Below are 24,699 nucleotides of genomic sequence, written 5' to 3' on the forward strand. Positions count from 1 at the left end.
GCCCAAAATAGGTGCTCCTGCCCAAATGGTCCCAGACCCTATATATTTTATATTTGAGGGACGTGAGACCTGTTGTTAAACGATATACTCTCACTTGCAATAACTATCAACCCTTTCATGAAAAATTATATGTCAATTGGTTAGTGTACATCTTAACAATGCATTTTTCATGCATTTCATCAAAAATCTACAATACGACTAAGCACTAGAATGTTCGTGCTGTTTAATGATAGCTAACTTAACTTCATGTCCTGTGTTGCAAGTTACCCCACAGATGGGGAAACTTGCAACAAGCATGTTTTTCGCACCTCCTGATTAGGTGACAACATATTTTGATAAATCAATTGCTGCATAGTATTGCGAATATTTTGTATAGTTTTTCTTTCGTTGCGCAATTTGCGCGCCGGTCAGTTACGCGCAGCTCCACTCCAGTTGCGCGCAGCCAATCAGGAGCAAGGAAGCAGACGACGTCGTTGCGCGCCAAAGCTACTCGCAGCACGTTTCTATTGTCTGCGACCAAAACAAACATCGACGCTCGCCCACCGGCTGATTGTTGTTGTTGATAACTTGTGTGGAAAGGTAAGTTAACTCATTATGGTCCCTTTCGAGATTGTTTTAATGAAATGGAAATAAAACAATATTTTCTGGAATTGTTACTTATTCGATTGGTGGTGACATTGTTTGTTGCATTCAGTCTTGTACTGATCGAACGCGATTGATACCGGTTGGGTATGTTTTAAGTAATGCAAATATGGATACTGCCCATGATATGAGATTCACCCTTGCGCACAACTGACTGACAGATCGGTAAAAGTGTGAAACTAAAATTTTTCTTGCTAAGCGCAATATTCTACTCTGGGTAATTAGCGTACACGATGCTTTACAGGATGGTTCAAATGTTTAGATTTTCAATGATATTGCTTCAAAGTCGAAAAGTGTTGCAAGTTACCCCATTTGACGGTACTGGTCATACAGATGTCGAAGTAGCAAGAAATATTTTCAATAGAATGATTGCTGTGTACATTTTTATTGATTGCTATCAGTTGGCGCCAGCAGTGAAAATTGCATGCAAGAACTTTTATAGCATCTAGTTTCCAGCGCTGACAGCCCGGCGGCGACACCATCGCTTGTATTCAATGCATCGTCTGTGCTACTCTCGGTTGTCAACTTTCTTAAATTTTCACCTCGAGCTCACGGAAGCATGGCAGTCAAGAACTGTCAAATCGTATGGAAAAATCGCGAAAAATGTTAATTGTTAGAAAACGGGATATTTTTGTGAATAGTTAGTGAATAGAAATCAAGAATGGTTTGAAAAGGCAACGTTTTGTGTTTATTTCATGTTCCGGAACAGTTTCTTCACCGAGAAAATTATTTTACTACCACACAAAAAAGAGCCATCTGAGATACTTTTAGCTTGGAATGTCGATCTATTGATAAATTATGGTGCATTTTTTTTAAACGCGGCATGTTTAATGCTCTTTGAAGGAAGCACGACACTAGACAACGCGGACTAGCATACAACGCCCAATAGCAAAATTTCAATATCGACAGTTCATTACAGGGAAAAGTACCCTGCTAGTTTCTTCCACATACAGTTCCAAACTGTCCTAATGCAAGAAAAAACGACTCAGGTCTCAGTTCAGGGCGATGAGTAAGTTCGAAGTCGAAGCAGCGCGTCGGTACCCATCGCCATAATTAATCATGGTATTATATCGCATTTTGTGTCACCAACAGCAGCAAGACAAATAGTGCGACTTAGTGGCCAGTCTTGTGAAGTGATACACCGTTCAACACTAAATCGATCGATCAAACGATCAACGATCAATTCTGACTATACATGTCAATGGTTGCTCCTCCGTGATTGATCTGAACTGGTACCAGTTGCACTGAGATCCAACTGAATAAGGGGCTGGGACATTCCACTTATTCTCAAAGTGCAATTTTAGCAGCTCATGCATATTTGATCAATAACGGCGCCGGCCAAGTCCTTATAATCAGCTGGGAAGGGAAAGGAATGTTAGAGTGTACTGGTTGTTGCTACTAGAGACCGAGAGCACTTTGCGTCCCCACAACCCGCACGGACTGGGGTATTTGTTAGACGGAAAGGATGGGAGATCTGGGAGTCACCGTTGGGTCGGTGATGCGATCCATGGATAGGGTTATTTATAGTGTTCGTGTTAGATTATGTGGTGAATAAGGTGAATAAGGTCAAGCGGCACAGCACGCTTTGGTTGCATAACTTATAGGCGTTATATATACACTGTGCATAGCCAGAGGTGGGCAGAGGGGGACCGTGACCCCCCCCCCCCCACCCCTACACACTAGATTTTTTTTATTTGAGCCAACTCAAATATTATCAATAACTAAGAGTTCCAGAAAAGATATCTCAAAAAATAAACTATTCTAACAATCAAGGTTTTTATTTATCTTTTTTACTCGAGAACCATAGGAAATTCCACCAAATATTTCTCCAAGAGAATCATTTCAATTTTATCATAGAATTTTAACAAATAACAAGCTTGGTTGAATGGCTAAATTTTGTGATGTTTATTCATGGAATATCGAAACAGCATGCCGAATTTTCCATATATTCAGGAACCGGTTCCGATAGGGAAAAAGAAGGACTTTGTAGAACCATATGCTTCTATAGAGTGCAGTTATGTGCTACTGCTACACGAATTTCACTAGTATTCAATTCAAACAAACGTCATGCTAAGAGCAAAATACCTGGGATTTCTTTACGAGTTCATTCAAGGACACCTTCAGAAATTCCTTTAGGCATTTATGCAAGAACTTCTCCAGGGATTGTTTCAGGAATTCCTCAAGGGACTTCTCCAGAAGCTTCTCTTTCGTGAATTCCATGAGTATCTTGCAGGGTTCCGATAGGGATTGTTTTAGGGGTTGTTCCAAGGAATGCCTCAAGAATTCCTACCCCACGATTCCTTCAGAAATTTTTACAGCTGCAAGAATGCATAGACTTCAGTGATTCCATCATGGATTGCTCCAGAGAATTTTTCAAGAATTTTTCTATGGTTTTAGCAGACATTCCTCCGGGAATTTTTCCTGGGACATCTTTAGAGGCTCCTTCCAGTACTTTTTTCGAAAATTCCTCCAAAAATTTCTCCAGGGATTCCCAAAGGAATGACAACAGAAATTCTTTAGGTATTTTTGCAAGTATTTTTTCAGAGATTTTTTCAGGGGTTTCTCCATATATTCTTTCAAGAATTCCACTAGAGATTGCTTCAATAATTCAATCTAGAATAATTCGAAGTATTTCAACAGCAATACCTTCCAGAAACTCTTACAGGAAATTTTACCAGATATTTCCTAAAAAATAATCCAGGAGTTCATTGAAACATTTTTTTGGGAGTCCACCCAAAGATTCCAATACACTGAAGTTTTTTTTTACGACGGTAATGGTCCCGCGTAAAAAAAAACCGCGTAAAAAAAAACCGCGTTATTTCAAGACCCGTCGTAAAAAAAAACCGCGTTATTTCAAGACCCGTCGTAAAAAAAAACCGCGTTATTTCAAAAAACGTCGTAAAAAAAGTCAAGTCACGTTAGATGTGGTGCTGAGTATTTCACGCGTGTTTTTGAAAAAACGCGGATTTTTTTTACGACGGTTTTTGAAATAACGCGGTTTTTTTTTACGACGGGTCTTGAAATAACGCGGTTTTTTTTTAGGACGGACCGCGTAAAAAAAACCGCGTAAAAAAAAACCGCGTAAAAAAAAACCGCGTAAAAAAAAACTTCAGTGTAATAATTCGTCCAAAAATTATTGCAGACCTGGATTCCTTCATATTTTTATTTCCTACAGAAATATTTTCACAGGAATTTGTTAAGAAAGCTTTCCTGGGATTTCCTAAGGAATTCCTCATGGGACTGCTTCCGGGGTTCAGAATCTCCTGCAGGGATTCCTTCAGGAACTGCTACAGGGGTTCCTCAAGGAGTTCCTTCGCGAACTCTTCTTAGCATTCCTTCAGGATTTCTCTAAGGATTCCATCAGCAATTTTTTCAGGAATTGTTTCTGGGATTCCTCCAGGAAATTCTCTAGAGGTTCTTCCACGAATTTCTTCAGAGATTCCTCCAGGAATTATTCCTCTGGGAATTGCTGCATGGATTCCCCTAAAGATTCATCCAGGAATTCCTTCAGAAATGCCTTTAGAAATTCATCCAGGAATTCTTCTAGATATTCCTCCAGGAGTATTTCTAGAGACTCCTTCGTCAATCCCTACAGGCATTCCTCAACATAGAGCAGCTGCGTAACGTAGAAGTGGCTCAATACTACGCGCAGCAGTGAGCAGTGGCCCTAGCAACGGAAGAGCAGCTTGGCGCAGCTACACTTGAAGATGGCTGGAGGGACATCTGATCCGCCATAGGTAGTACCTCGGCTTCGCAACTCCGAATCACAGAAACGACTGGTACGACAGCGAATGTGAGAAGCTGAACCGCTCGCGCAGAGGCTTTGTGCCACAAGCCGACATGTGCCGAGGCAATCAGGGGAATATACTCACGAGCGAGCTTGAGGTGGTCGAGAGGTGGCGGCAACATTACGATGAGCACCTCAATGGCGACGCTGCGAGTACCCAAGGTGGCGTGGTAACAGATCTAGGAGTATGTATGTGCACAGGACGAAAGACTTCCAGTCTCTGACCTCCAAGAGATTGAGGAGGAGGTTGGCCGGTTGAAAAACAACAAAGCCGCTGGAGCAGATCAACTACCAAGCGAGCTTCGAAAATACGGTGGGAAAGCACTGGTGAGAGCACTACACTGGGTCATTACCAAGATTTGGGAGGATGAAGTATTACCGGAGGAATGGATGGAAGGTATCGTGTGTCCCATCTACAAAAAGGGCGACAGGTTGGATTGCGGGAACTACCGCGCGATCACACTACTGAGCGCTGCCTACAAGATACTCTCTCAAATTTTATGCCGCCATGTATCTCCGATTGCAAGAGAGTTCGTGGGGCAATATCAGGCTGGATTTATGGGTGAACGCGCTACAACGGACCAGATGTTCGCCATCCTCCAGGTGTTGCAGGAATGCCACGAATACAACGTGCCCACACATCACTTGTTCATCGATTTCAAATCGGCGTATGATACAGTCGATCGAGAACAGCTATGGCAGATTATGCACAAATACGGATCCCCGGATAAACTGATTCGATTGATCAAGGCGACGATGGATCCGGTGATGTGCGTAGTTCGAGTATCAGGGACACTCTCGAGTCCCTTTTAATCTCGCAGAGGGTTACGGCAAGGTGATGGTCTTTCGTGCTTGCGTTAGAAGGTGTAATAAGGAGAGCGGGGATTAACACGAGTGGTACGATTTTCAAGAAGTCCGTTCAGCTGCTTGGTTCCGCTGATGATATTGATATCATAGCTTGCAAATTTGAAACGATGGTGGAAACGTACATCCGACTAAAGAGTGAAACCAGACGAATCGGATTAGTCATTAATGTGTCGAAGACAAAGTACATGATGGCAAAGGGCTCCAGGGAGGAAGCACCGCGCTTGCCACCCCGAATTTATATCGACGGTGATGAAATCGAGGCGGTTGAGGAATTCGTGTACTTGGGCTCACTGGTGACCGCCAACAACGACACCAACAGAGAAATTCAGGTGCGCATTGTGGCAGAAAATCGTGCTTACTTTGGACTCCGCAGAAATCTACGATCTAATAAAGTTCGCCGTAACACGAAGTTAACTATCTACAAAACGCTGATTAGACCGGTCGTCCTCTATGGGCACGAAACATGGACCCTACGTGCAGAGGACCAACGCGCCCTTGGAGTTTTCGAGCGGAAGGTGTTGCGTACCATCTACGGCGGAGTGCAGATGGAAGACGGGACTTGAAGAAGGCGGATGAACCACGAGCTGCATCAGCTGCTGCGAGAACCAACCATCGTCCGTACCGCGAAAATCGGGAGGCTACGGTGGGTGGGTCACGTCTCCAGGATGTCGGATAGCAACCCGACTAAAATGGTTCTCGAGAGTCATCCGACCGGTACAAGAAGACGTGGAACGCAACGAGCTAAGTGGGTCGACCAAGTGGAGTACGATCTGCGGACCCTACGCAGAGTGCGGAACTGGAGACAAACAGCCATTGACCGAGTGGAATGGAGACGGCTACTATGTACAGCAGAGGCCACCCCTGATCGGTAAGGTAAGGTAAGGAGTACAGTGAAAGCAGCCATCAACGACGCAGCCAAGATCACAATCGGGTACGTGGAATGAAATCGACGAAACGAATGCTTTGACGAAGAGTGCAGAACGGTTTTGGAGGAGAAGAACGCAGCGCGAGCGGTAATGCTGCAGCAAGGAACCCGGCAGAACGTGGAATGTTATAAACAGAAGCGGATACAGCAGACCCGCTTCTTTCGTGGGAACAAATGCCGCCTGGATAAAGCAGAGTGCACTAAACTGAAACTGCTGTGTCGTACTCATAAAACAAGGAAGTTGTACCAGAAGCCATGCAGGAATAAGAATGGCCGCGCCTTGGCGTACGGACGTGAGGAGATCGAAAGGTGGAAGCAGCACTTCGATTGAGCACCTGAATGGTGTGCAGAACGGAAGCACGGAAGAGCACGACTACGCCAATATAGCAAAGCAAAGCAAAGCAAAGATAACCGTACACATCGTAGTTGCTACTCCGTGATTGACCAGAACAATCGAAGTTGCACAGAGAGCCAATGAATGTGAAAGCTTGGGACTAGCTAACCATTCTCAATGTGCACAATTCGAGAGTTCAGCTATTTAAAGTCAATAACGGCGCTGGCCACGTCCTTACGGTCATCAGGAAAGGGAAGGAATGTTAGTTCGACAACCGTTGCTACTAGAAACCGTGGAATCCACAGCATCCCCACAGTTGTCACGGGAAGGAATGGTGGTTAGTAGGGTAGGGTAAGGTGTGGATCTAGGAGCCACCTCTGTTAGGTGATATGATCCACTAGTTATATGGAAATACACATCGCGGTCTTCATCACGATTATGATTTATTTGATAACGATGACCACTGATCCCGGATTTCGTGCTCGCGTTTCCATCGCCCTACCGTGGAAACCGAGTGATCTACGATTATTGTAGCGCGATTCTGAACCCGGATTTTTCACTCGCACTTCCATCGCCCTACCGAGAAAACCGACTGACCAACGAATATTGTAGCGCGATTCTGATCCCGGATTTTTCACTCGCACCCCCATCACTCTTACCTGAAAATTGTCTGCCATTCGAAAATTCTCAAGCTAATCTGATTCCGCATTCCACACTCGCGCTTGCATGGCTCTACCGAGAAAATCGACTGATCAACGAATATTGTAGCGCGATTCTGATCCCGGATTTTTCACTCGCACTTCCATTGCCCTATCGAGAAAACCGACTGACCAACGAATATTGTAGCGCGATTCTGATCCCGGATTTTTCACTCGCACTTCCATTGCCCTATCGAGAAAACCGACTGACCAACGAATATTGTAGCGCGATTCTGATCCCGGATTTTTCACTCGCACTTCCATCGCCCTATCGAGAAAACCGACTGACCAACGAATATTGCAGCGCGATTCTGATCCCGGATTTTTCACTCGCACTTCCATCACTCTTACCTGAAAATTGTCAGCCATTCGAAAATTCTCAAGCTAATCTGATTCCGCATTCCACACTCGCGCTTGCATGGCTCTACCGAGAAAACCGACTGACCAACGAATATTGTAGCGCGATTCTGATCCCGGATTTTTCACTCGCACTTCCATCACTCTTACCTGAAAATGAATTAACTACATCGGCTGTTTTCCTACTCTCCGCATCGACCAATGTGGCGCTAGTTTCTATGCGCGAGAAATCGCTAAAAGTAAATCGCAAAAATATTGTATGGCGAATAGCATCTAAAGGCAAATTTATCGAAGTGGAATACATTATTCGAAAAAATATTTGGTAGTGGTTGTGCACAATGGTGACTACCGTCAAGGCACCATTCACCGTGGATCTAAGACGATTCGGGGCAAATAAGGGCTGTCATTTGACACTAGTCTTATAAACATTGTTGGTGCCGCTTTTAATTGCCTTCATTATAGGTTAAAATTAAAGCAATATCCACAGAAGTAGAAAATTTTTCACAAAATTTGGTGATATAGTACAATTAGTAAAAGGTAGTAGGGTCGCCTAATTCCGTGGTAGGTCACCATTCACCGTGGTAGTAGGGACCCATTCACCGTGTATGAGAAATTTTATTCTACTTTGTTTAAAAATGATCAAAACAACCCAGCCAAGGGAATTTTCTACGTTTAAATTCATTTCAAGTAATAACTTGCAAGATTTTATTAGAAAAACGATTGTTCAAATTTTCGATTTTTTCTAGATATATGGGACAATATGGGGCACGGTGAATGGAGACCATTGATTTTTAGGGTACCCATTCACCGTGCCTTTTTGTTTCAATTAAAAAGTACGAGTAATCGTACTTTCTTGTTAAACTTACTTCGGTAATGCAAAATACATACCTAATATGTGAATTTAATTGCTTCTTGGTGGAATAAAAACGTTACTACATTTAGTTTATCGCTTAAATCACCTTAGTGCAGTTTTCGTTTTTTCACTATGAATGCAGTGAACGAGCAGAAACCCGCTTCATTTAAACACACTTTAGTGTCAAAATGAAACTTTTAAATGTTTTTAATGAGCGTTTTGACATGGTAACAATACATTAGTGTTGTATTGTTGAAATTGAAGGGAAATTGTCATATCATTCAATCATAATATGGAAATAATGAAAAAATATTCGAAGGCACACGGTGAATGGAGCCCCCACGGTGAATGGCGCCTTGACGCCTATTAAGCCTACCAAATATGTTTTCAGTAAAAGCTTTCTATTTCAAGTAATTCAAGTTTAGATGCTTTTCACCATACAAAATAAAATGGATTTACTCCTGCTGATTAACTGTGGGTGTGCGCCAAGCGGGTAGTCCATTGTCAGCCATTCGAAAATTCTCAAGCTAATCTGATTCCGCATTCCACACTATCGTTTGCATGGCTCTACCGAGAAAACCGACTGACCCGACTACGCCAATATAGCAGAGGACGAAAACTCTCACGTTCAGGGAAGTTAAGGATACCATCCACCAGCTCAAAACCAACAAAGCAACTGGTAAGGATTTTATCGCTGCTGAGCTCGTCAAGTTGGGCCCAGAAAAGTTGGCCACCTGTCTGCAACGGTTGATAGTCAGGATCTGGGAAACCGAACAGCTACCGGAGGAGGGGAAGGTATCTGCCCCATTCACAAAAAAAGCGGCCATTTGGAATGCGAGAATTCCAGAGCGATCACATTGTAACTACGAAGTGTTCGGCCATACTCATTGCTGATGCTCATGATCAATCGAGAGAGTAACTATGGGTAGAGGGATAAATAAATAGTGAGTCTTCTCCTTTTTTCTTGTTCTTGGCGTCACGTTCCCAGTGAGACAAAGCACACCTTCTTACTATTCTTCTTTATCTTAGTGTAACGTCCCAACTGGAACAAAGCCTGCTTTTCAGCTTATTGTTCTATAACACTTCAACAGAAACTTCAACAGTTTATAACTGAGAGCTTCATCTGCCATTTTGCATATGTTCATCGTGTGACAGGCACGAAGATACTCTATGGCTAAGAATGTTGCAGAAATTTCCTTTACGAAAACTTCCTGGACCGACCTGGAATCGAACCCGTCACATTCAGCATGGTAATGCTGAATACCCACGCTTTTACAGCTATGACTGTAGGGGCCCATATATAAATAGTGAGTCGTTGGAAATGAGGATTATTCTATCACTAAATTCTTGTATAAATGAGCCAAGCTCATACAATTTACCCACTAATAACCCGGGAGCGGTCGCGTCGTGTACTGAGTACACGCACCATGAAATAAACTCGCTTGTGGTACACAGCGTGTGCGTGGTGTCGCAGAGGGTGGTCAAAGACGCGACTGCTCGAGGGATAACGGTGTTATTTCACTCGTGATGATTTCGCCACCGTTTGGGATTTCTATCATTACACAAACGGTCAAATCCCTAATCGTAAACACATCACGCACTCCCTCATTCCCGGAGCACTGCTCGGCTTTGATTTATAATGGTCATCTCAGAAATTACATCTCAGTTACGCATCGCTGACCACACCCGCTGGCACCAACAACAGCAACCACCACACGGTCAGAAAATTCACTCATTTTCGAGCTAAAGTGGGACAACTCAAAATTGAGTAATTTTTTCCCCAGCGATAGCGCTGGCCCAAGTGCGAAAATCTCATCAGTTTAGGTCGTATAATATTCTTGCTGATGTGAAGAATATTATACGGCCTAAATTGATTGGATTTTTACACTTGGGCCAGCGCTATCGCTGGAAATGCAATTTACTCATTTTTTGAGCTGTCCCAGTTTAGCTCAGTTTTGTGTGAATCTTACTCATTTTAGAGTAACATTTTCTTAGCGTGCACATCCAAACCTATTAACCACTCACTCACCTTGAAGCGCTGATAAATGGATAGAAACTGATCGTAATGGAACCGAGCGGTGTCCCCTTCGGGGAGTTTTCCAAGATTTTCCAGCTCCAACGGTTCGACGAAGCCCCGCCACAGTAGCGGTGTAATCCACCAGAAAGTGATCCGCGATAGAAACGGAACCGAAGAGGACTTGTAGCCCTTACCCGCCGCCGCTGCTGTCGGTGCTGTCGCTGTATCTTTTGACATTATCGACGATATGTGCCGTCGACCGGAAGAGTTTCGCTGGAAAGAGAGAAAAACGGGAAAGGGATGTGATAACCGTTTGAAAACGAGCTTCGTTAGTTGTGGAAAAATGATGGAAAGCGAAGGCAAAAGCAATTGACGAAAAGATTAATCGTTTTTGAACGATTAAGTTGTTGCAGGGGTAGCGATTTGGCAAAATGTAATTTTATGTGATAAATAATTCTTTAGGAGTTTCGAAAGCTGAATTTATAATGATGAATAGGTAGAAATTGGGATTCAATGATACATATTCAAAATTCTGACCTTCACAAATCAATCATATAATTTTTCATAATATTTTCAAGTGGCTAAAAAGTTTACGCGGTATTAATGCATGAATAACACATGTAGTCAGTTTAGTTTCTTTTTTTTCATATCGTAACGTCCCAACTGGGACAAAACCTGCTTCTCAGCTGTTCTATGAGCACACACACAGTTATCAACTGAAAACTTTCTCTGACAATATGAACATTTTTCATTTCTATATCGTGTGGCAGGCACGATGCCCGCCTTACGAAAAGTTCCTGAAATGACCGAAAATCAAACCCGTCTCTCTCAGAATGGTAAATCAGAATTTCCGTGGGTTTACTGCATTGGCCATATGGACTCATCAGTCAGTGAGGTTGAGTCGGCTGTCTTTCCATTTTAATGAAATATTGTCGATTCATTCACTTTGCAGTCCCAAAGTTTAGCTCAGTTATTTCTTTGAGGACAATTTTTCAGATTTATGACTAATGGGTTGAATTACTGTGGCACGTGTTACATATTTTACCTAGATGGCTACCTAGATCTACTTACAGGGGATAGACAAAATGATCGGAACAGGCAAATTTTTCACTTCTCAAAAAAATTTCAAATAGCTGTAACTTTTCGAAAAATGGATCAAATATTCTCAAAATTTCACTGTAAGTAAGTTGATCAACTAGTTGTGTGGACAAAAAAATGGAAAAAAATCGGGCTATTCTGCACAAAGTAATAAAGATTCCAGAAAAAGGTATAATTATCCTATAGCCAACTTTGAGCTGTTATATCTCCGGATTCAATAAACCGAATGCAATGAAATTTTGACCTTTTATGATTAATATAGAAAACTTTTGACTTAACTTAAAATTCTTAACACGGAAGAAAATTATAACGATTAGATTATTGTTCTTATAAAATACCAAATTTTCTTTAATTTCAACATCGTTTCAAAATTCAAAATAGTTCATTAAAATTTCCTCTAAGTGTCTTAAATATAAATATGTTTTGAAAGAAACTGACAACATAGCCGGAAATTCATTGACATAGTAATGGGATCCATATTAAAAATAGACCAATTTAATAAAAAATCATAAAATAAATGAAATTGCTATAACTTTTTCCCTTCGAAATAATTTCAAGATGAGTCGAACGTTTTTCAAAGCTGATTATATAAGTCATAAATGGTCAAAATTTCATTGCATTCGGTTCATTGAATCCGGAGATATAACAGCTCAAAGTTGGCTATCGGATAATTCTACCTTTTTCTAAAATGCTCATAACTTCCTACAAAATATCCCGATCTTTTCCAAATTTTGTCCACTGATACACAACTAGTTGAGCAACTTACAGTGAAAATTTGAGAATATTTGATGCACTTTTCAAAAAGTTACAGCTAATCGAACATTTTTTGAAAAGTGAAAATTTTGCCTGTCCCGATCATTTTGTCTATCACCTGTTACTTTCAGTTCTTAGCACCCATGGTGGTGCAGAGGGCCGAATTGAAAGATCTTCATCCTGGGCCAGCCATCGCCTTGACCTGTGGCCAGGTCAAATTTCTGTCGAATTGCTTGATTTCGTTGTTGAGGCGGCGCCGCCATGAACCTCTGGGTCTGCCTCTGATGCGATGTCATGCTGGATTCCAATCTAACGCATGTTTACAGATTTCGTTCCCGCTCCTGCGAAGAATGTGGCCGACGCACCTCCCGAATTTCTGTCGCTATCAGCTTTTGATGACATCGACGATATCCAATTGTAAGGCCACCATGCACGAATTATATACCGCAGGCATCTATGAATGAAGACCTGCAGCCGTTGAGTGTTCTCCACTGATACATACCAGGTTTCACTGGCCTACAGCAGCGCAGATTTCACGTTCGAGTTGAAAGTTTGTGTTCTGTTGCGTCGACTAATCAAATTGTTTTGTCATCCATTTCTTAAACTCGCAAAATCAGCCCTCGCCTTCTTGATCCGTGCACCTATGTCGATCTTTGTGCCACTTTTGGCCGCCATATGGCTACCAAGAAATTGGAAGCTTTCAACATTCTCCACTGTTTGCCAAGCTACCGCAAAACTGGAAGGGTTGACCGTGTTTACATTCAACGATTTGAAAGAAGAGCGATCGGCGAGATCATCGAGCTAACTATGCATATCAGAGCGCCGTTGAGCTAAGAGAGCAACGTTATCAGCCAGTTCGAAGTCATTTAGGTGCTCCATGGTAATGGGCTGCCACAGCAACTATTTGGTTCACGACCTGGATGAGATCGAACAAGACACCGTTGTGCACTGTGCAGTACTCTGCTCGAAAATGCCCTGTACTGTGCTTCAATGAGGCCGATGATTTTCTCAGGGACACCCTTGCGCCTCCCCACATGTTTTGATGATTGAGACGGTCGAAAGCTTTTTCGTAATCAATGAACACCAGGTAGAGAGATTCTTGAAATTCATTTATTTGCCCCAAGATGATTAGGAGCCTGACGATATAATTCATACAGGATCGTCCGGCACGGAATCCTGCTTGCTGCCGCCGGAGAATGGCGTCAAGCTTCTCCTGTATCCGGTTGAGGATCACTTTGCAGAGGACAACTTAGACACACTTTTTCATAAATTCCTTCCTATTCATAGTCTTTCTCCTCTATTATCTACATGCATCCGTTATCTCATATTTCAGACGACCAAGAAAGTTCGTGTCTTCAGCAAAATTGTACAGATAGCAAAAGGTTCTAAAGATGGAAAGTATGGGGCACAATTTCACCACTACTTGGCACTAGGGTTTACATTGACGAGTTTAACATTTTAAATAAAAGAGTTTTACATGTTTTATTTCACAATTATTCCATGATCTAGGCCATTTAGGAAGTTCATACCTTCACTAGAGATGCATTTTGAACGCTCATGTTCAGTGAGCGTGCCAAAATTGTTCCATTCAAGCTCTCAAGAGCATGTTCAAAATTTTGAACACAATCTAGATTACTAGATTGATCACGGAGCTGTGTTCAAGTTTGGGGTCAAGTCAGATTGGGAATTTGGAAGTAAGGGGCTGTCCATAAACCACGTGGTCATTTTTTTGGGACTTTTCAACCCCCCCCCCCCCCCCCCCCCGCGTGGTCATTTGTCCATACAAAATTTTTTATTTGTCCATACAAAATGGTCATTGGCCGAATCCCCCCCCCCTCATGACCACGTGGTTTATGGACAGCCCCTAAGGGTTATCTATCGAAAAGAGAGGGAGATTGAAATGTTACGGAATTTTTAGTTATTGGTCTATTTTGGGACTATTAGTTGTATCAAGGTCAGATCGAGATCCGGCCGGGTGTGGTGGTTTTATTCGTGTACATCTTTTCGTGACGCAGTCATGGCTCCGTAGGTTTTACTCACAGGGCTCAAACATTATGCGGCACAATTGCTCGGATGTCCCCTAAATATTTAGTATGCTAAATTGAGCATTCCATAGAGTTTAAAACAGTAGGAAAATCTCGTCGAGCAAAGCAAGAGTTTCAGAAACGGCAGCAACCTTGGCAGCAACTGAAATGACTGTTGTAGCCAACTTTCATATTATACAAAAACCTTTGTTGAGCCTTGCGCAAATGAAGCCATCCACAAACGATAATTGGAAAAACCGTTTACTGTTTTTGGATACATGTGGTCAAATGGTCGGCAGGGACTTAGCAATTCATTTCAAAATTCTAGTTCTGCGGTTTGGTAGGGTAAATGATGATGGTTGGACCAACTGAAAAACTGATCATGGTTGGACCACTTTGGGAAATTACAGATTTGATCAACTTTTTCTATAAAACTTGAGTCGAAGTCTTACTATTATCAAAAAGTAGCCTTCTGTATTGAAATCAAATGGGCTTTATGTAGTATATCTCTAAATCATTTCATTAATTAAGGATTTTGATATGGCTGACTAGAAGCGCAACTTGGACAACAAAATTACTCAATTTGTAACACCTGTAGTAGTGATATTTAGTTTTGAATTCATATATTTTTTGCGTTATACTTCTGCGAAAATATATGGACGTCAAGATGACATATTTGAAATTAATTATTTTTCATTTAAAATTCATTAAATTAGTAAAATTAGACTAAATGAATATGATGATGGTTGGACCACCGAATGATTGTGGTTGGGCCTAGCGGTTACCATGTTGGTTGCTAGGACTGATGCAGTTTATTTACTGTTTTCTTCGCGCCCGGTGACATTGAACAAGATTTTCGCGTTCCCAAAAAAAGTGTACCGAAGAGCTGCTGCTCGTACGCCGCCGGATACTTAAACCAGAATCGGTTTGCCGAAGAAGTCTTCACCTTGTCCCGTAGGTCCGAACAGCTGAGCTTATCAAGACGGCCCGTCGCTTTCCCCTTAGCGCGTCCACCAAGATCCACATTAAGTTGACCAGAACAGTGCCTCCGGTTGGTTGACAAACAGCACTTCACCAGTCTCCCACTGAAGCCCATCGTATACATTTAGGATTTTCGCAGCTACCTAATATTGTCATCACCCTGAATCCACAATGAATCTCTGCCCTACATCGAGATATGGTATACACTCAGGCAAATAAACCTAAGATTATCATAAGGTCTAACTTATGAAATGGCCTTTAAACAATTCATAACCGCTAGAACGATTTTCATAAGGTTGGTCTATGACGCAGACTCGACTCATAGTTTGGCTTTTTTACACATTTAGCAACACGAAATTCTCAAGCGTCGATAGCCGCGTGGGTTGGGCACGAGCGCAGTGATCTCGACGTTCATGGATCGATTCCAGTCTGCATCATTTTGTGATTTTTCTGCTCTTTTCATAAGTTTATCTTATGTTATTAGGTCATAATAAGCATGTTCAATTTTCATAAGGTATTCTTATGGCATCCATACTTTACAGTTATGGCTAAATTTCATAAGGTATTTCAATGAATTTCGGTAGTTTACTTCGCTGAGTGTAGTGAATGCTCGCTCACCCACCAAGAGCTGCGTCCTAGGCTGCGTCTGTGTGGCAAAAATACCCTATGGCAAGTGGGACATTAATCCCTATTTTTCTACCTAAGTATGTAGTACACGCTGATGGTGATTATTAAATCCGAGATTAAACCTATATTAGAATTCTAATGTTTATTGTAATTCATTTATAAGACCAATTAAAACCTATCTGAAATCTTAATCCTGCATGCCCCCTTCATTTTCGTCGGTCTGGGGGGTGTATCTCCAGTTTTCTTAAACTTTCAGAGTTCCGAGGTTTTCTTGAACTGTGTAAAGTCACGAAGTCACCGGCATCTATCTGGTTTCCTGATGAATATTGTTTTCGCAACTCTTTCGTCCGATATTTGGATATTCAGACATCATGGTCCAACCATGATCATTTCATTGGTCCAACCAAAATCTGCGTTAGTCCAACCAAGATCAAAATTCTTTTCTAAAAAAAATCGAATTATTCAATTATTTTTTGAGTAATTTAGGAATTCTCCGTGCTTTTCGTAAACTAGAGGAGTACAGCTTTCTGCCAACTACAAATTTGAAATGGTATTGCGATTCTATCATACGAAATTCTTGACGTACATCTTGACTACGTATCGAAATGTCTCAAGTTGGTCCAACCATCATCATTTACCCTACTAGAATGTGTAACAGTTGCAGAGAGAACTCGTAAATGACACTACGGTAGCAGTTTGTTGCTACTTGTTGCTCCCTGTTACTACGGGTTACTCCTAGCTACGAAGAGCACTGTGATCAGGTACCTGAATTGTTTGAACATGAACACGGCTCTCGCGAGCACAGCTTTTGAACAGAACATGAACAGAACACGTTCAAATGCATCTCTGACCTTCAGCAAAGTTCAGTTAGCTCAGTAGTCCTGAAGAATTTCTTGGAGAAGTTCCTGAAGCAATAAAAAAAAGTTTTTGCAGCAACTCCTAAGAGTATCCTTGGAGGATGTCTGATGCAAAATTTGCAGGAATACATGGAGTAATGCCTGATTTTTTGGAATAAGTCCTGATTGAATTCTTGGTGCAGTTCCTAAGGAAACACTAGAAGGATTTCATGGCAGAATTCCTGATAGAACCCTTGGAGGAGCCCCTAGAAAAGTCACTGAAGAAATTACTGAAGCAATTATAGATGAATTAATAAAACAAAATCTGGAGAAAAGAGCTTTTTGGGATATTCCTAAAAGAATTCCTAAAGGAATTTCTCGAAAATTAATTGAAGGAGTTCTTGAAGGAATCCCAGAATTAGTTTCTAGAAGAATCCTTAGATAAATTCTCAAACGAATTTTGGGAGGATTTCCTTCTTCTTTCACTTCTTGACGTTTCGTGTCATTGGGACAAAACCTGCTGCTCAGCTCTAATTCCACAGTTATTAACTTAGAGCTTGCTCTGCCAATGTCAATTTTGCATCGTGCGCAGGCATGAAAATACGTTGTGTCCAAATACCTAAACCAAGGAAATTTCCGTTAAAAAAATCCCTAGGCCGACCGGAAATCGAATTCATTCACCTTTAGCATGGCAATGCCTTTAGCATGGTTATGCTGCACTTCCACGCCTGAGGTTCCTGCTAAGGAGATTGTGAAGTTCCAAGGAGAATCCATGGAGAAGTTTCTGGAAAAGTCTTTGGAGGAATTGCTGGAACAATTCTTGGATGAGTTTTTATAAAAATACTTGGAGGAGTTATTGAAAGAATACGCATTGGTGACCGTACAATTCGTATTTGCTACTCCGTGATTGACCAGAATTGAACAGAGAACCAATAGATTGGGCTTGGGATTAGTCAGCATCCTCAATGTACACTAGTGTGGGTTATCGGAACCATTTTCGCAGATCAAAACTTTATTGGTTCCGTTTCGGGTCCTGAGTACACTCATTGCACAATTATGGGTCACTCAAGGAACAACCATTTCATAATATGAGTCGTTTTTCATACAAAAATAACACTTTCATTATTTTTATTTTATATTCTCATCATTGAAACCCCTCTTTATGGTTTTAAATAAAAATCTGCTCATAAAATTCACTTTAGGCGGTGAAAATTACTAAAATGTTGGTGAATAATGAAAACCACAATAATGGGTCAAAATTGGCTGTGTAACAATTATGGGTCAATTTGTTGCCTATTATGGGTCACTTAAGAGAAATCGGCTCAAAAATAATGTTTTGTTTATTTTTTCAATGAATGATCACTTATTCTCGATAGATCAACTATAGTAGAATCTAAAACTGGTCTCAAACCTCTTAACGAAGCGTGTTTTCACGATTTGGAATCAATTTTTCAAAATTGGGTCAAAATCTCCAACACAACCACCGATAAACGCCTAAAAGTATGCAATGCCCATGTACGCAGAACTGTCAATATTATGCTGCACAAAAAGTGACCCATAATTGTGTGATTTTCGGTGTTCCTTGGCACAATAATGAGTCACTTAAATTTTGCCAGAAATAAGCTTTGATTGGCTGCAGTCACATGAATTTCTACATTTAGAACGTTAATTATACCTTTGTTCTGGTGACGATACCATTTCGCACATGAAAATCACTGAAGCTCGCTTTTACAGAGCTTACGAAAGCAGCGCACGCACTGTTCGATATGCACAATCGAAGCGTTACTTTGACAGCTAGTTTTGCGCCGAACAAAAAAATATTGAAAATATGTATGTTTTGATGTATAAGCCCGTGTGCAATACGTATAGTGACACAAAACAAATCAACTTATGTGCGAAAAATAATAATAGCTAACAAAAGCTTGCAATTAATTAGTATTTATCTATTAAAGTGGAAAGTGACTAATAATTGTGTGTGACCCATAATTGTGCAATGAGTGTATCTGTGCAAAAATTGAGCACGATCGGTTGCGTCTACACTTTGCGCATTGCAATTGAAATTTGTATGGGATTTTGTATGGGAAAACATACTTTTTTGCATTTTTGTAATAAGTTGAAAAAGTTTGTCTGAAACTTTTTAACCGATACTGTAAAATGATAGCCTAGGATGTTCTGAAAAACTTTGTTGAAGAGCACAAAGCGATCCGATGCGTGTAAAAATAGTTATAACCAATGAACCGCATGTCTGTGTATATGTTTTAACATGTAAAGGAATAACAATAGCAACAAAATCATGCTGTTTCGCCAAGGAATTCCAACGCTATAACTTTTTTCATAAGCATCAGATCACTTCGCGGTCTTCGACAAAGTTTTTCAGGACACCCTAGGCAATGTTTTCACTTCATCGGTTGCATGGTTATAGAAAAATTCGAGCTTGTTATGAGAGAAATGCAAAAAAGTGTGTTTTCCCATGTAAAACCCCATACAAACTTCAAACGCGATGCGCAAAACGTAGACATAATCGATCGTGCCCAAATTTTGCACACTTATTTGGGTCCTGAAATGGGATCAAAAAAGCTTTGATCTCATGGGACACCATTGAATTTTTCATTTTTCCATATAAACGATGGCCCACTCTATGTACACGTTCTGAGAGCTCTATCTTTATTAGGTCAATTTGAAAGATGTTTTATGTCACGAGAGAGGTCTTGCATCACCTAAGAATTTGAAGGACTGCGAATGATTCTCTTCTTTTCATTACGCACGCACACCGACCGATGATCACGATGTCACTTTCTACGGGACTACACTACTGAACCGAACCGCATTCCCCGTTGTTGTACACCGAACCGGGGAAATGGAACTCCCTGAAAGAATCATTGCAGGAGCTCTTGAAAAAAATCCCAAAATAAATCTTCTTTGGACTCCTAAGAGCAATTTTTGAACAAATTTTTGGACGTCCTCCAAAAAGAATCTTTTGAGGAAAAATTCTTGATGGCACATGCAGGAACTCCTGTAAGAATCCCCAAAGGATTTTTTTTGTTTATATTAACATGTATTTTAACTTAATTTTAATACTAAACTTAAATTCTGAAATGGATCTTTATAGCATACTTGGAAAAAAACTGAAGGTATCGGTGGTGGAAGACTTGAAGAAATCTTTGGAGAAATTTCTGAATGAAACGTTGGAAGAATTTTGCAAAAATCCTCTGAGAATTTTCTCATGGAATCCTTGGAGGATTCCTAAAAAGCCCCTTGATAAATATTTGATTTAAATAAATCAGAAAAAATAGCAAAGGAATCCTTGGAAAAATTTCTAAAGATATCTATGAATGAATAGTTGTAAATTCACCTGAAGAAATCCTTGGAGGAGCTTCCGATGAATTCGTTGATTGAAGTTCTTTATAAATCCTTCTAGAAATTTCTGTTGGAATATCTGTGAAAACCTCTAGAGAAATCGTGAAGAATCTTGGGGGAAATTTTAATTTAACTGCTTGGAAGAATTTTGTGACAAATTACTGAAAAAATCATTGGTGCAATTTGATGAGAAAATAGAAGCAGTAACTCCTGAAATTCTTTCAGGAATTTCTGAAATCTTTCTTAAGAATTTTCTGGAGTACTCTATAAAAACAGCTTGAAACAGTTTTTGAACAAATGCTTGGAGGAAATTCAGGACGAATCGTTGGAGAAATTCTTCGAAGGAATTCATGAAAAAAAAATCGTATGAGAATTTCTGAAGCAACTCTGAGAGGAATTCGTAATAGAAGAATTCCTGGAGGAACTCCTTGAGGAATCCTTGTAGAATACGAGACGGAAATTGAAGGATTTTTTGCAGAAATTCTTGGCGCAGTCTATGAAATAATTCTTGAAAGAATACTTTTCAGAAATTTTCTGAAAGAATCCTTGAAGGAATTGTTTAAAAGAAATATGTGGGGAACATTCCAACGTGTGTGAATCTTTAGAGGCCTTTCTGAAGAAGTACTTGGAGGACTCCCTGCAGCAATGATTGGAGATTTTTTTAAAGGAGTCCTTGTTAGAAAAATTTGAAGAAAATTTCAGAGGAATTGTCGAAGGACTTTTTAAAGATACGTAGTTCGTTAATGGTGAAACATCAATTGAATTCTCTTTTAAAGTTCTTGGAGATAGACCATCCATCCATAGTCATATGACTTCTCAACAATTTTGCTGAAGATCCGAACATTCTAGGACGTCAGGATTTTGAATTTGATGGATTTAAAAATGTAATATTGCCCTGCGTATAGAGTTCCACACCAAATTTTACACCATTTGATTTGGGAACTTTAAAAATTCTGTAAAACTTTGCGGAAGACATGAGTTTTGTAGGTAAACTGACATCTTGAAACTAATCCCCATCAGTTACACTCCCGTGCAAAAGTTTGGGGTCAGCCCCTCAAAAACATGGAAATGTTTTTCAATCATATCTCAGTCATTTTTCATTTAATCTACTCATTCTTAGACTCTATCGAAAGATAAAGAGTTAGAATTGATTCGTAGGTACTTTTCACAAATTTCATATGAAATTTTTAGTACAAAAAGATTACCTAAACTTACATGTTCTTCCTAAATCTGTGTGAAAAATTATTTTCCGTGTAATTCAAAATTGGGTCGACCAAAATTTAAAATCAAGTTGCATTAGAACCTTATTTCAATCCTCTTTGGGAGCCATTCATTAGATTTTAGCGGAAAAACTCATAACACAATTTAAATTATCCAGTTAGGTTTACAAGCCACCGTGCAAAAGTTTGGGGTCACCTTCCAAATGAAGTCCGAGTCGGATTTTTATTCAAATCGTCATTTTTTTTCTTGGTGCAACTCTAATTCCTTTTATGATAGTTGAATGGCAAGACACAGAAGTGGTTATGAAATGTTCATAAACTAAGTTCTAGACTAAGTTAAGGTAGAAAAAGGTATATCAAATCCATACTCAATCAGCTAAGTACGTTATATAAAGTGCGAAAGAGGATAGAAGTGAGATAAAAACGACTGATTCGTGGATTCTACCTTATATAACCGTAAGTGTTAAATCCACAAAGACATTATTACCACAAAGACATTATTTGGGTTCTAATGCAATTTTAATTTTAAAATTTGGTCAACCCAATTTTGAATTACACGGAAAACAATTTTTCGTACCGATTTAGGAAAAACATGTAAGTCATGTGTCCGCAATAATGTACTTCGTCTTGGTCGTCTTCTTCCACTGCCATACGATCGATGTCGTGTGATCGTGTGACGATAGTGCCATTCCGTCTATACACGCCAGACTCGCTATTTCGAGTGCCAACCAGTATATCTTAACGAATCGGACACTTGAAATCCGCGAACATGAGCAGATGGTGGATCTGCAAGTGCTACTCCCGAAATTAGTCTACGATCATCCGCTTCTCACTTCCGTTTTTAAGAAGCGCGACCAGAATCTCGTCCTTCCCTGCAGCCTTTCTGGTTTTCAGCTCCTTCTTAAGGTGAAACATCAAGAAATCCCATTGCAATTTTTCATACAAACTTTAGAGGCACAAATCTGAAGAACAAAGCATCGAGCCAAACCGCACTTGTTTTTCCTGGCTTTGCTCACTTCCAAAAAGAGGCAGCTTTTACAAATCGAGAACATTTGTTTACAAATGTTCAAGATTGGTGCTCTTGAAAACGCGAGTAGGGAACCAAGTCGGCCATTGCGGCAGCCATGTTTGTATTCTCTGAAGTTTCTCCTTAAACACATCCCGTGTCGGTGGTTCCACTGCTTGACCATTATCCATTATGTAAATCCTGTTCCTGAGTTGCTACCATTCAACAAATCTTCGAAGTGCTCCTTCCACCTGGTAGCCACCATTGTTTTTTGTTTTGTCTGTCAGCTAATTTCCTCCCCGGTCTTTGAACAATGCACATGGTGGCCATAGGCGCAGTCTCGTACCACGCACTATTGACAGTTGCATGGAGCATCTGCATATCGTTCCGATCACCGTCTTACAGCACTTCGGCGATGTCACACTCTTCGGGCTGTCTTTTCTTGCTGCGCTACAAAACCACAGACAAAATCAAATGGTCGCTAGAACAAATGGACGCAAGATCAAAGGAGCATAATGTCGGTAGGCCAAATCAGCTATCTATATCATAATTTGCAAGATCACTTCGTGCTGTATGCCAGACTAGAACTGAAACTATATCAGATTGGTAATTCATTCCGCATAACTTGTATTTACCACCAAACTGCGATTATGCTTATTTAGTTTGTAACAGTTCTGCCATAAATTTTCCAGAGTTTTACGCTCGTGACATTCCACCAATTGCTTTTCTATGTACTTGGCTTACGAGCAGTTGCCTACCTTGGCATAGTTTTTGGCATTATATACCCACAGAGGTGTGAACAAGTTTCGCAACGTTGTACACTTTCCATCCAGCACTGAATAATGCAGTTCCACCAATTATGCTTGGGAACTTATTAGTGTCCCTCCGAATAACGCCGACGGGAGCGTTTGTGGTTTGTGCATTATGTTGGAGAGGCAGAGGCGCCATCTCAAGTGCGACTGACTATGTCAAGCAAGAGTTATGGAGTATGTGGCGGAAAAATGGACCGTGGAAAACGGGGTGAGCAAGATGACGTGGAAAATAATTTATAATTAGATTGTCGTACATTAAAAGTTTTGTCATTATGTCACCCGGCCAGCTGGAATAGAATGGGAACTACCGACGACGACCAGGACGACGATGACGATGGGATGAAAAGGGATGCTCCTGGGGATGAGTGGCCCGCTCTTGTCTGCGGAAGCTTCAGTTTGACAGTAAGCGAGCCGGAAAGTTCTGACAACAGCGACGATCCGACGGGGAATAGTTTACATAAAATGAGCAATTAGCTTGATGGCAGTTTTCGGCTGGATTAAGTGAATTATACGGGGGCTCTTGCGGTTTGGATGAGATAACTGTAGGTTGTTTTTTTTTCTTTTTCGTTGCAAAGTCATTAGTCATCTGGCTCGGCCGAGAGAATTACATTTTGGGGCGCCTTTTTGCATGATTCAGGTGGTAATTCACTTAACGCCAGAGATTTAGACCGACAAAAAGCTATAATGCGATTATATGGGAATTTATGGTAGTTGATGGTAATAATTTTTATTTCAAAATCTTGAATGAGATGTTAGTATGATAAAACGGATACTGATCGTGAAATTTTCCACACAAAATTTTAAATTATAATAATGTACTTACCTCTCGATACAACGTAATCCCATCTGCGATGGCAAGTGCTGCCAGCACCAGCGACGAGCCAAGGGTCAACGAGCTGGACAGTGCTGTCACGCTGTTCGTGACACCGTAGATGTATTCAAATTGGCACCACTTCACAATGCACTGAGCGCCTTGAACCGCCATGATGATATATAATAGTCCTGCAGGGCCAATAAATAAACAAAGATAAAAAGAATGTTCATCGTTGGGAAGTGGGAATGTTCAAAATTATGGAAAAAGTAATAAGCATATGATCCAGCATTTCCTAAAAACACTTTTCTATGGAATTGTACTGCAAAGATCTTCAAGTATCAAAAAGATAGGCAGTTCTTTAATCCAAAACCAACTAAACATCTCTAGAATAATTCTCAAGTGTTAAGGGAGTAAACCCCAAAGCTTTGTTTGGTCCTTCCATCCAGCAAAATGCTCAATATTCGCACGCGAACCGGGCCAGGCACGCCATTACAGCATCTCGTTTTTCCCAGCAGTGAAGCTTGTCGAATCACTGCGCGCCCTGGCTGCCATCTCCGGCCGGGAGACAGCCATTCAATGCTCCTTTGCCGCGCTCTGTCTGCTGTGTGTCTGCATAATTTATGACCGTACTTCAGATTGAAAATTTATGCCGAGATATAAATAACTTATTACTAGCCGAACGCTATTTCAC

The 24,699-nt window shown here is 40.8% G+C and overlaps 1 protein-coding gene across 3 annotated transcripts in view; it reads right to left on the reverse strand.

Moving 5' to 3' along the window:
* The window catches only part of LOC109622797 (ATP-binding cassette sub-family C member Sur), a 253,803-nt gene that overhangs the window by 183,084 nt on the left and 46,020 nt on the right, over window positions 1-24,699 (reverse strand). For all 3 annotated transcript variants that reach the window (XM_062850774.1, XM_062850772.1, XM_062850771.1), the window contains exons 3-4: window positions 24,018-24,196; window positions 10,493-10,753 (exon numbers count right to left, since the gene is read on the reverse strand). In XM_062850774.1, the coding sequence (XP_062706758.1) occupies window positions 10,493-10,753; window positions 24,018-24,196 (440 nt within the window). The remainder of the gene's footprint in view (window positions 1-10,492; window positions 10,754-24,017; window positions 24,197-24,699) is intronic.

This window comes from Aedes albopictus, chromosome 2, assembly GCF_035046485.1.
Source record: "Aedes albopictus strain Foshan chromosome 2, AalbF5, whole genome shotgun sequence".
NCBI classification, from domain to species: domain Eukaryota; kingdom Metazoa; phylum Arthropoda; class Insecta; order Diptera; family Culicidae; genus Aedes; species Aedes albopictus.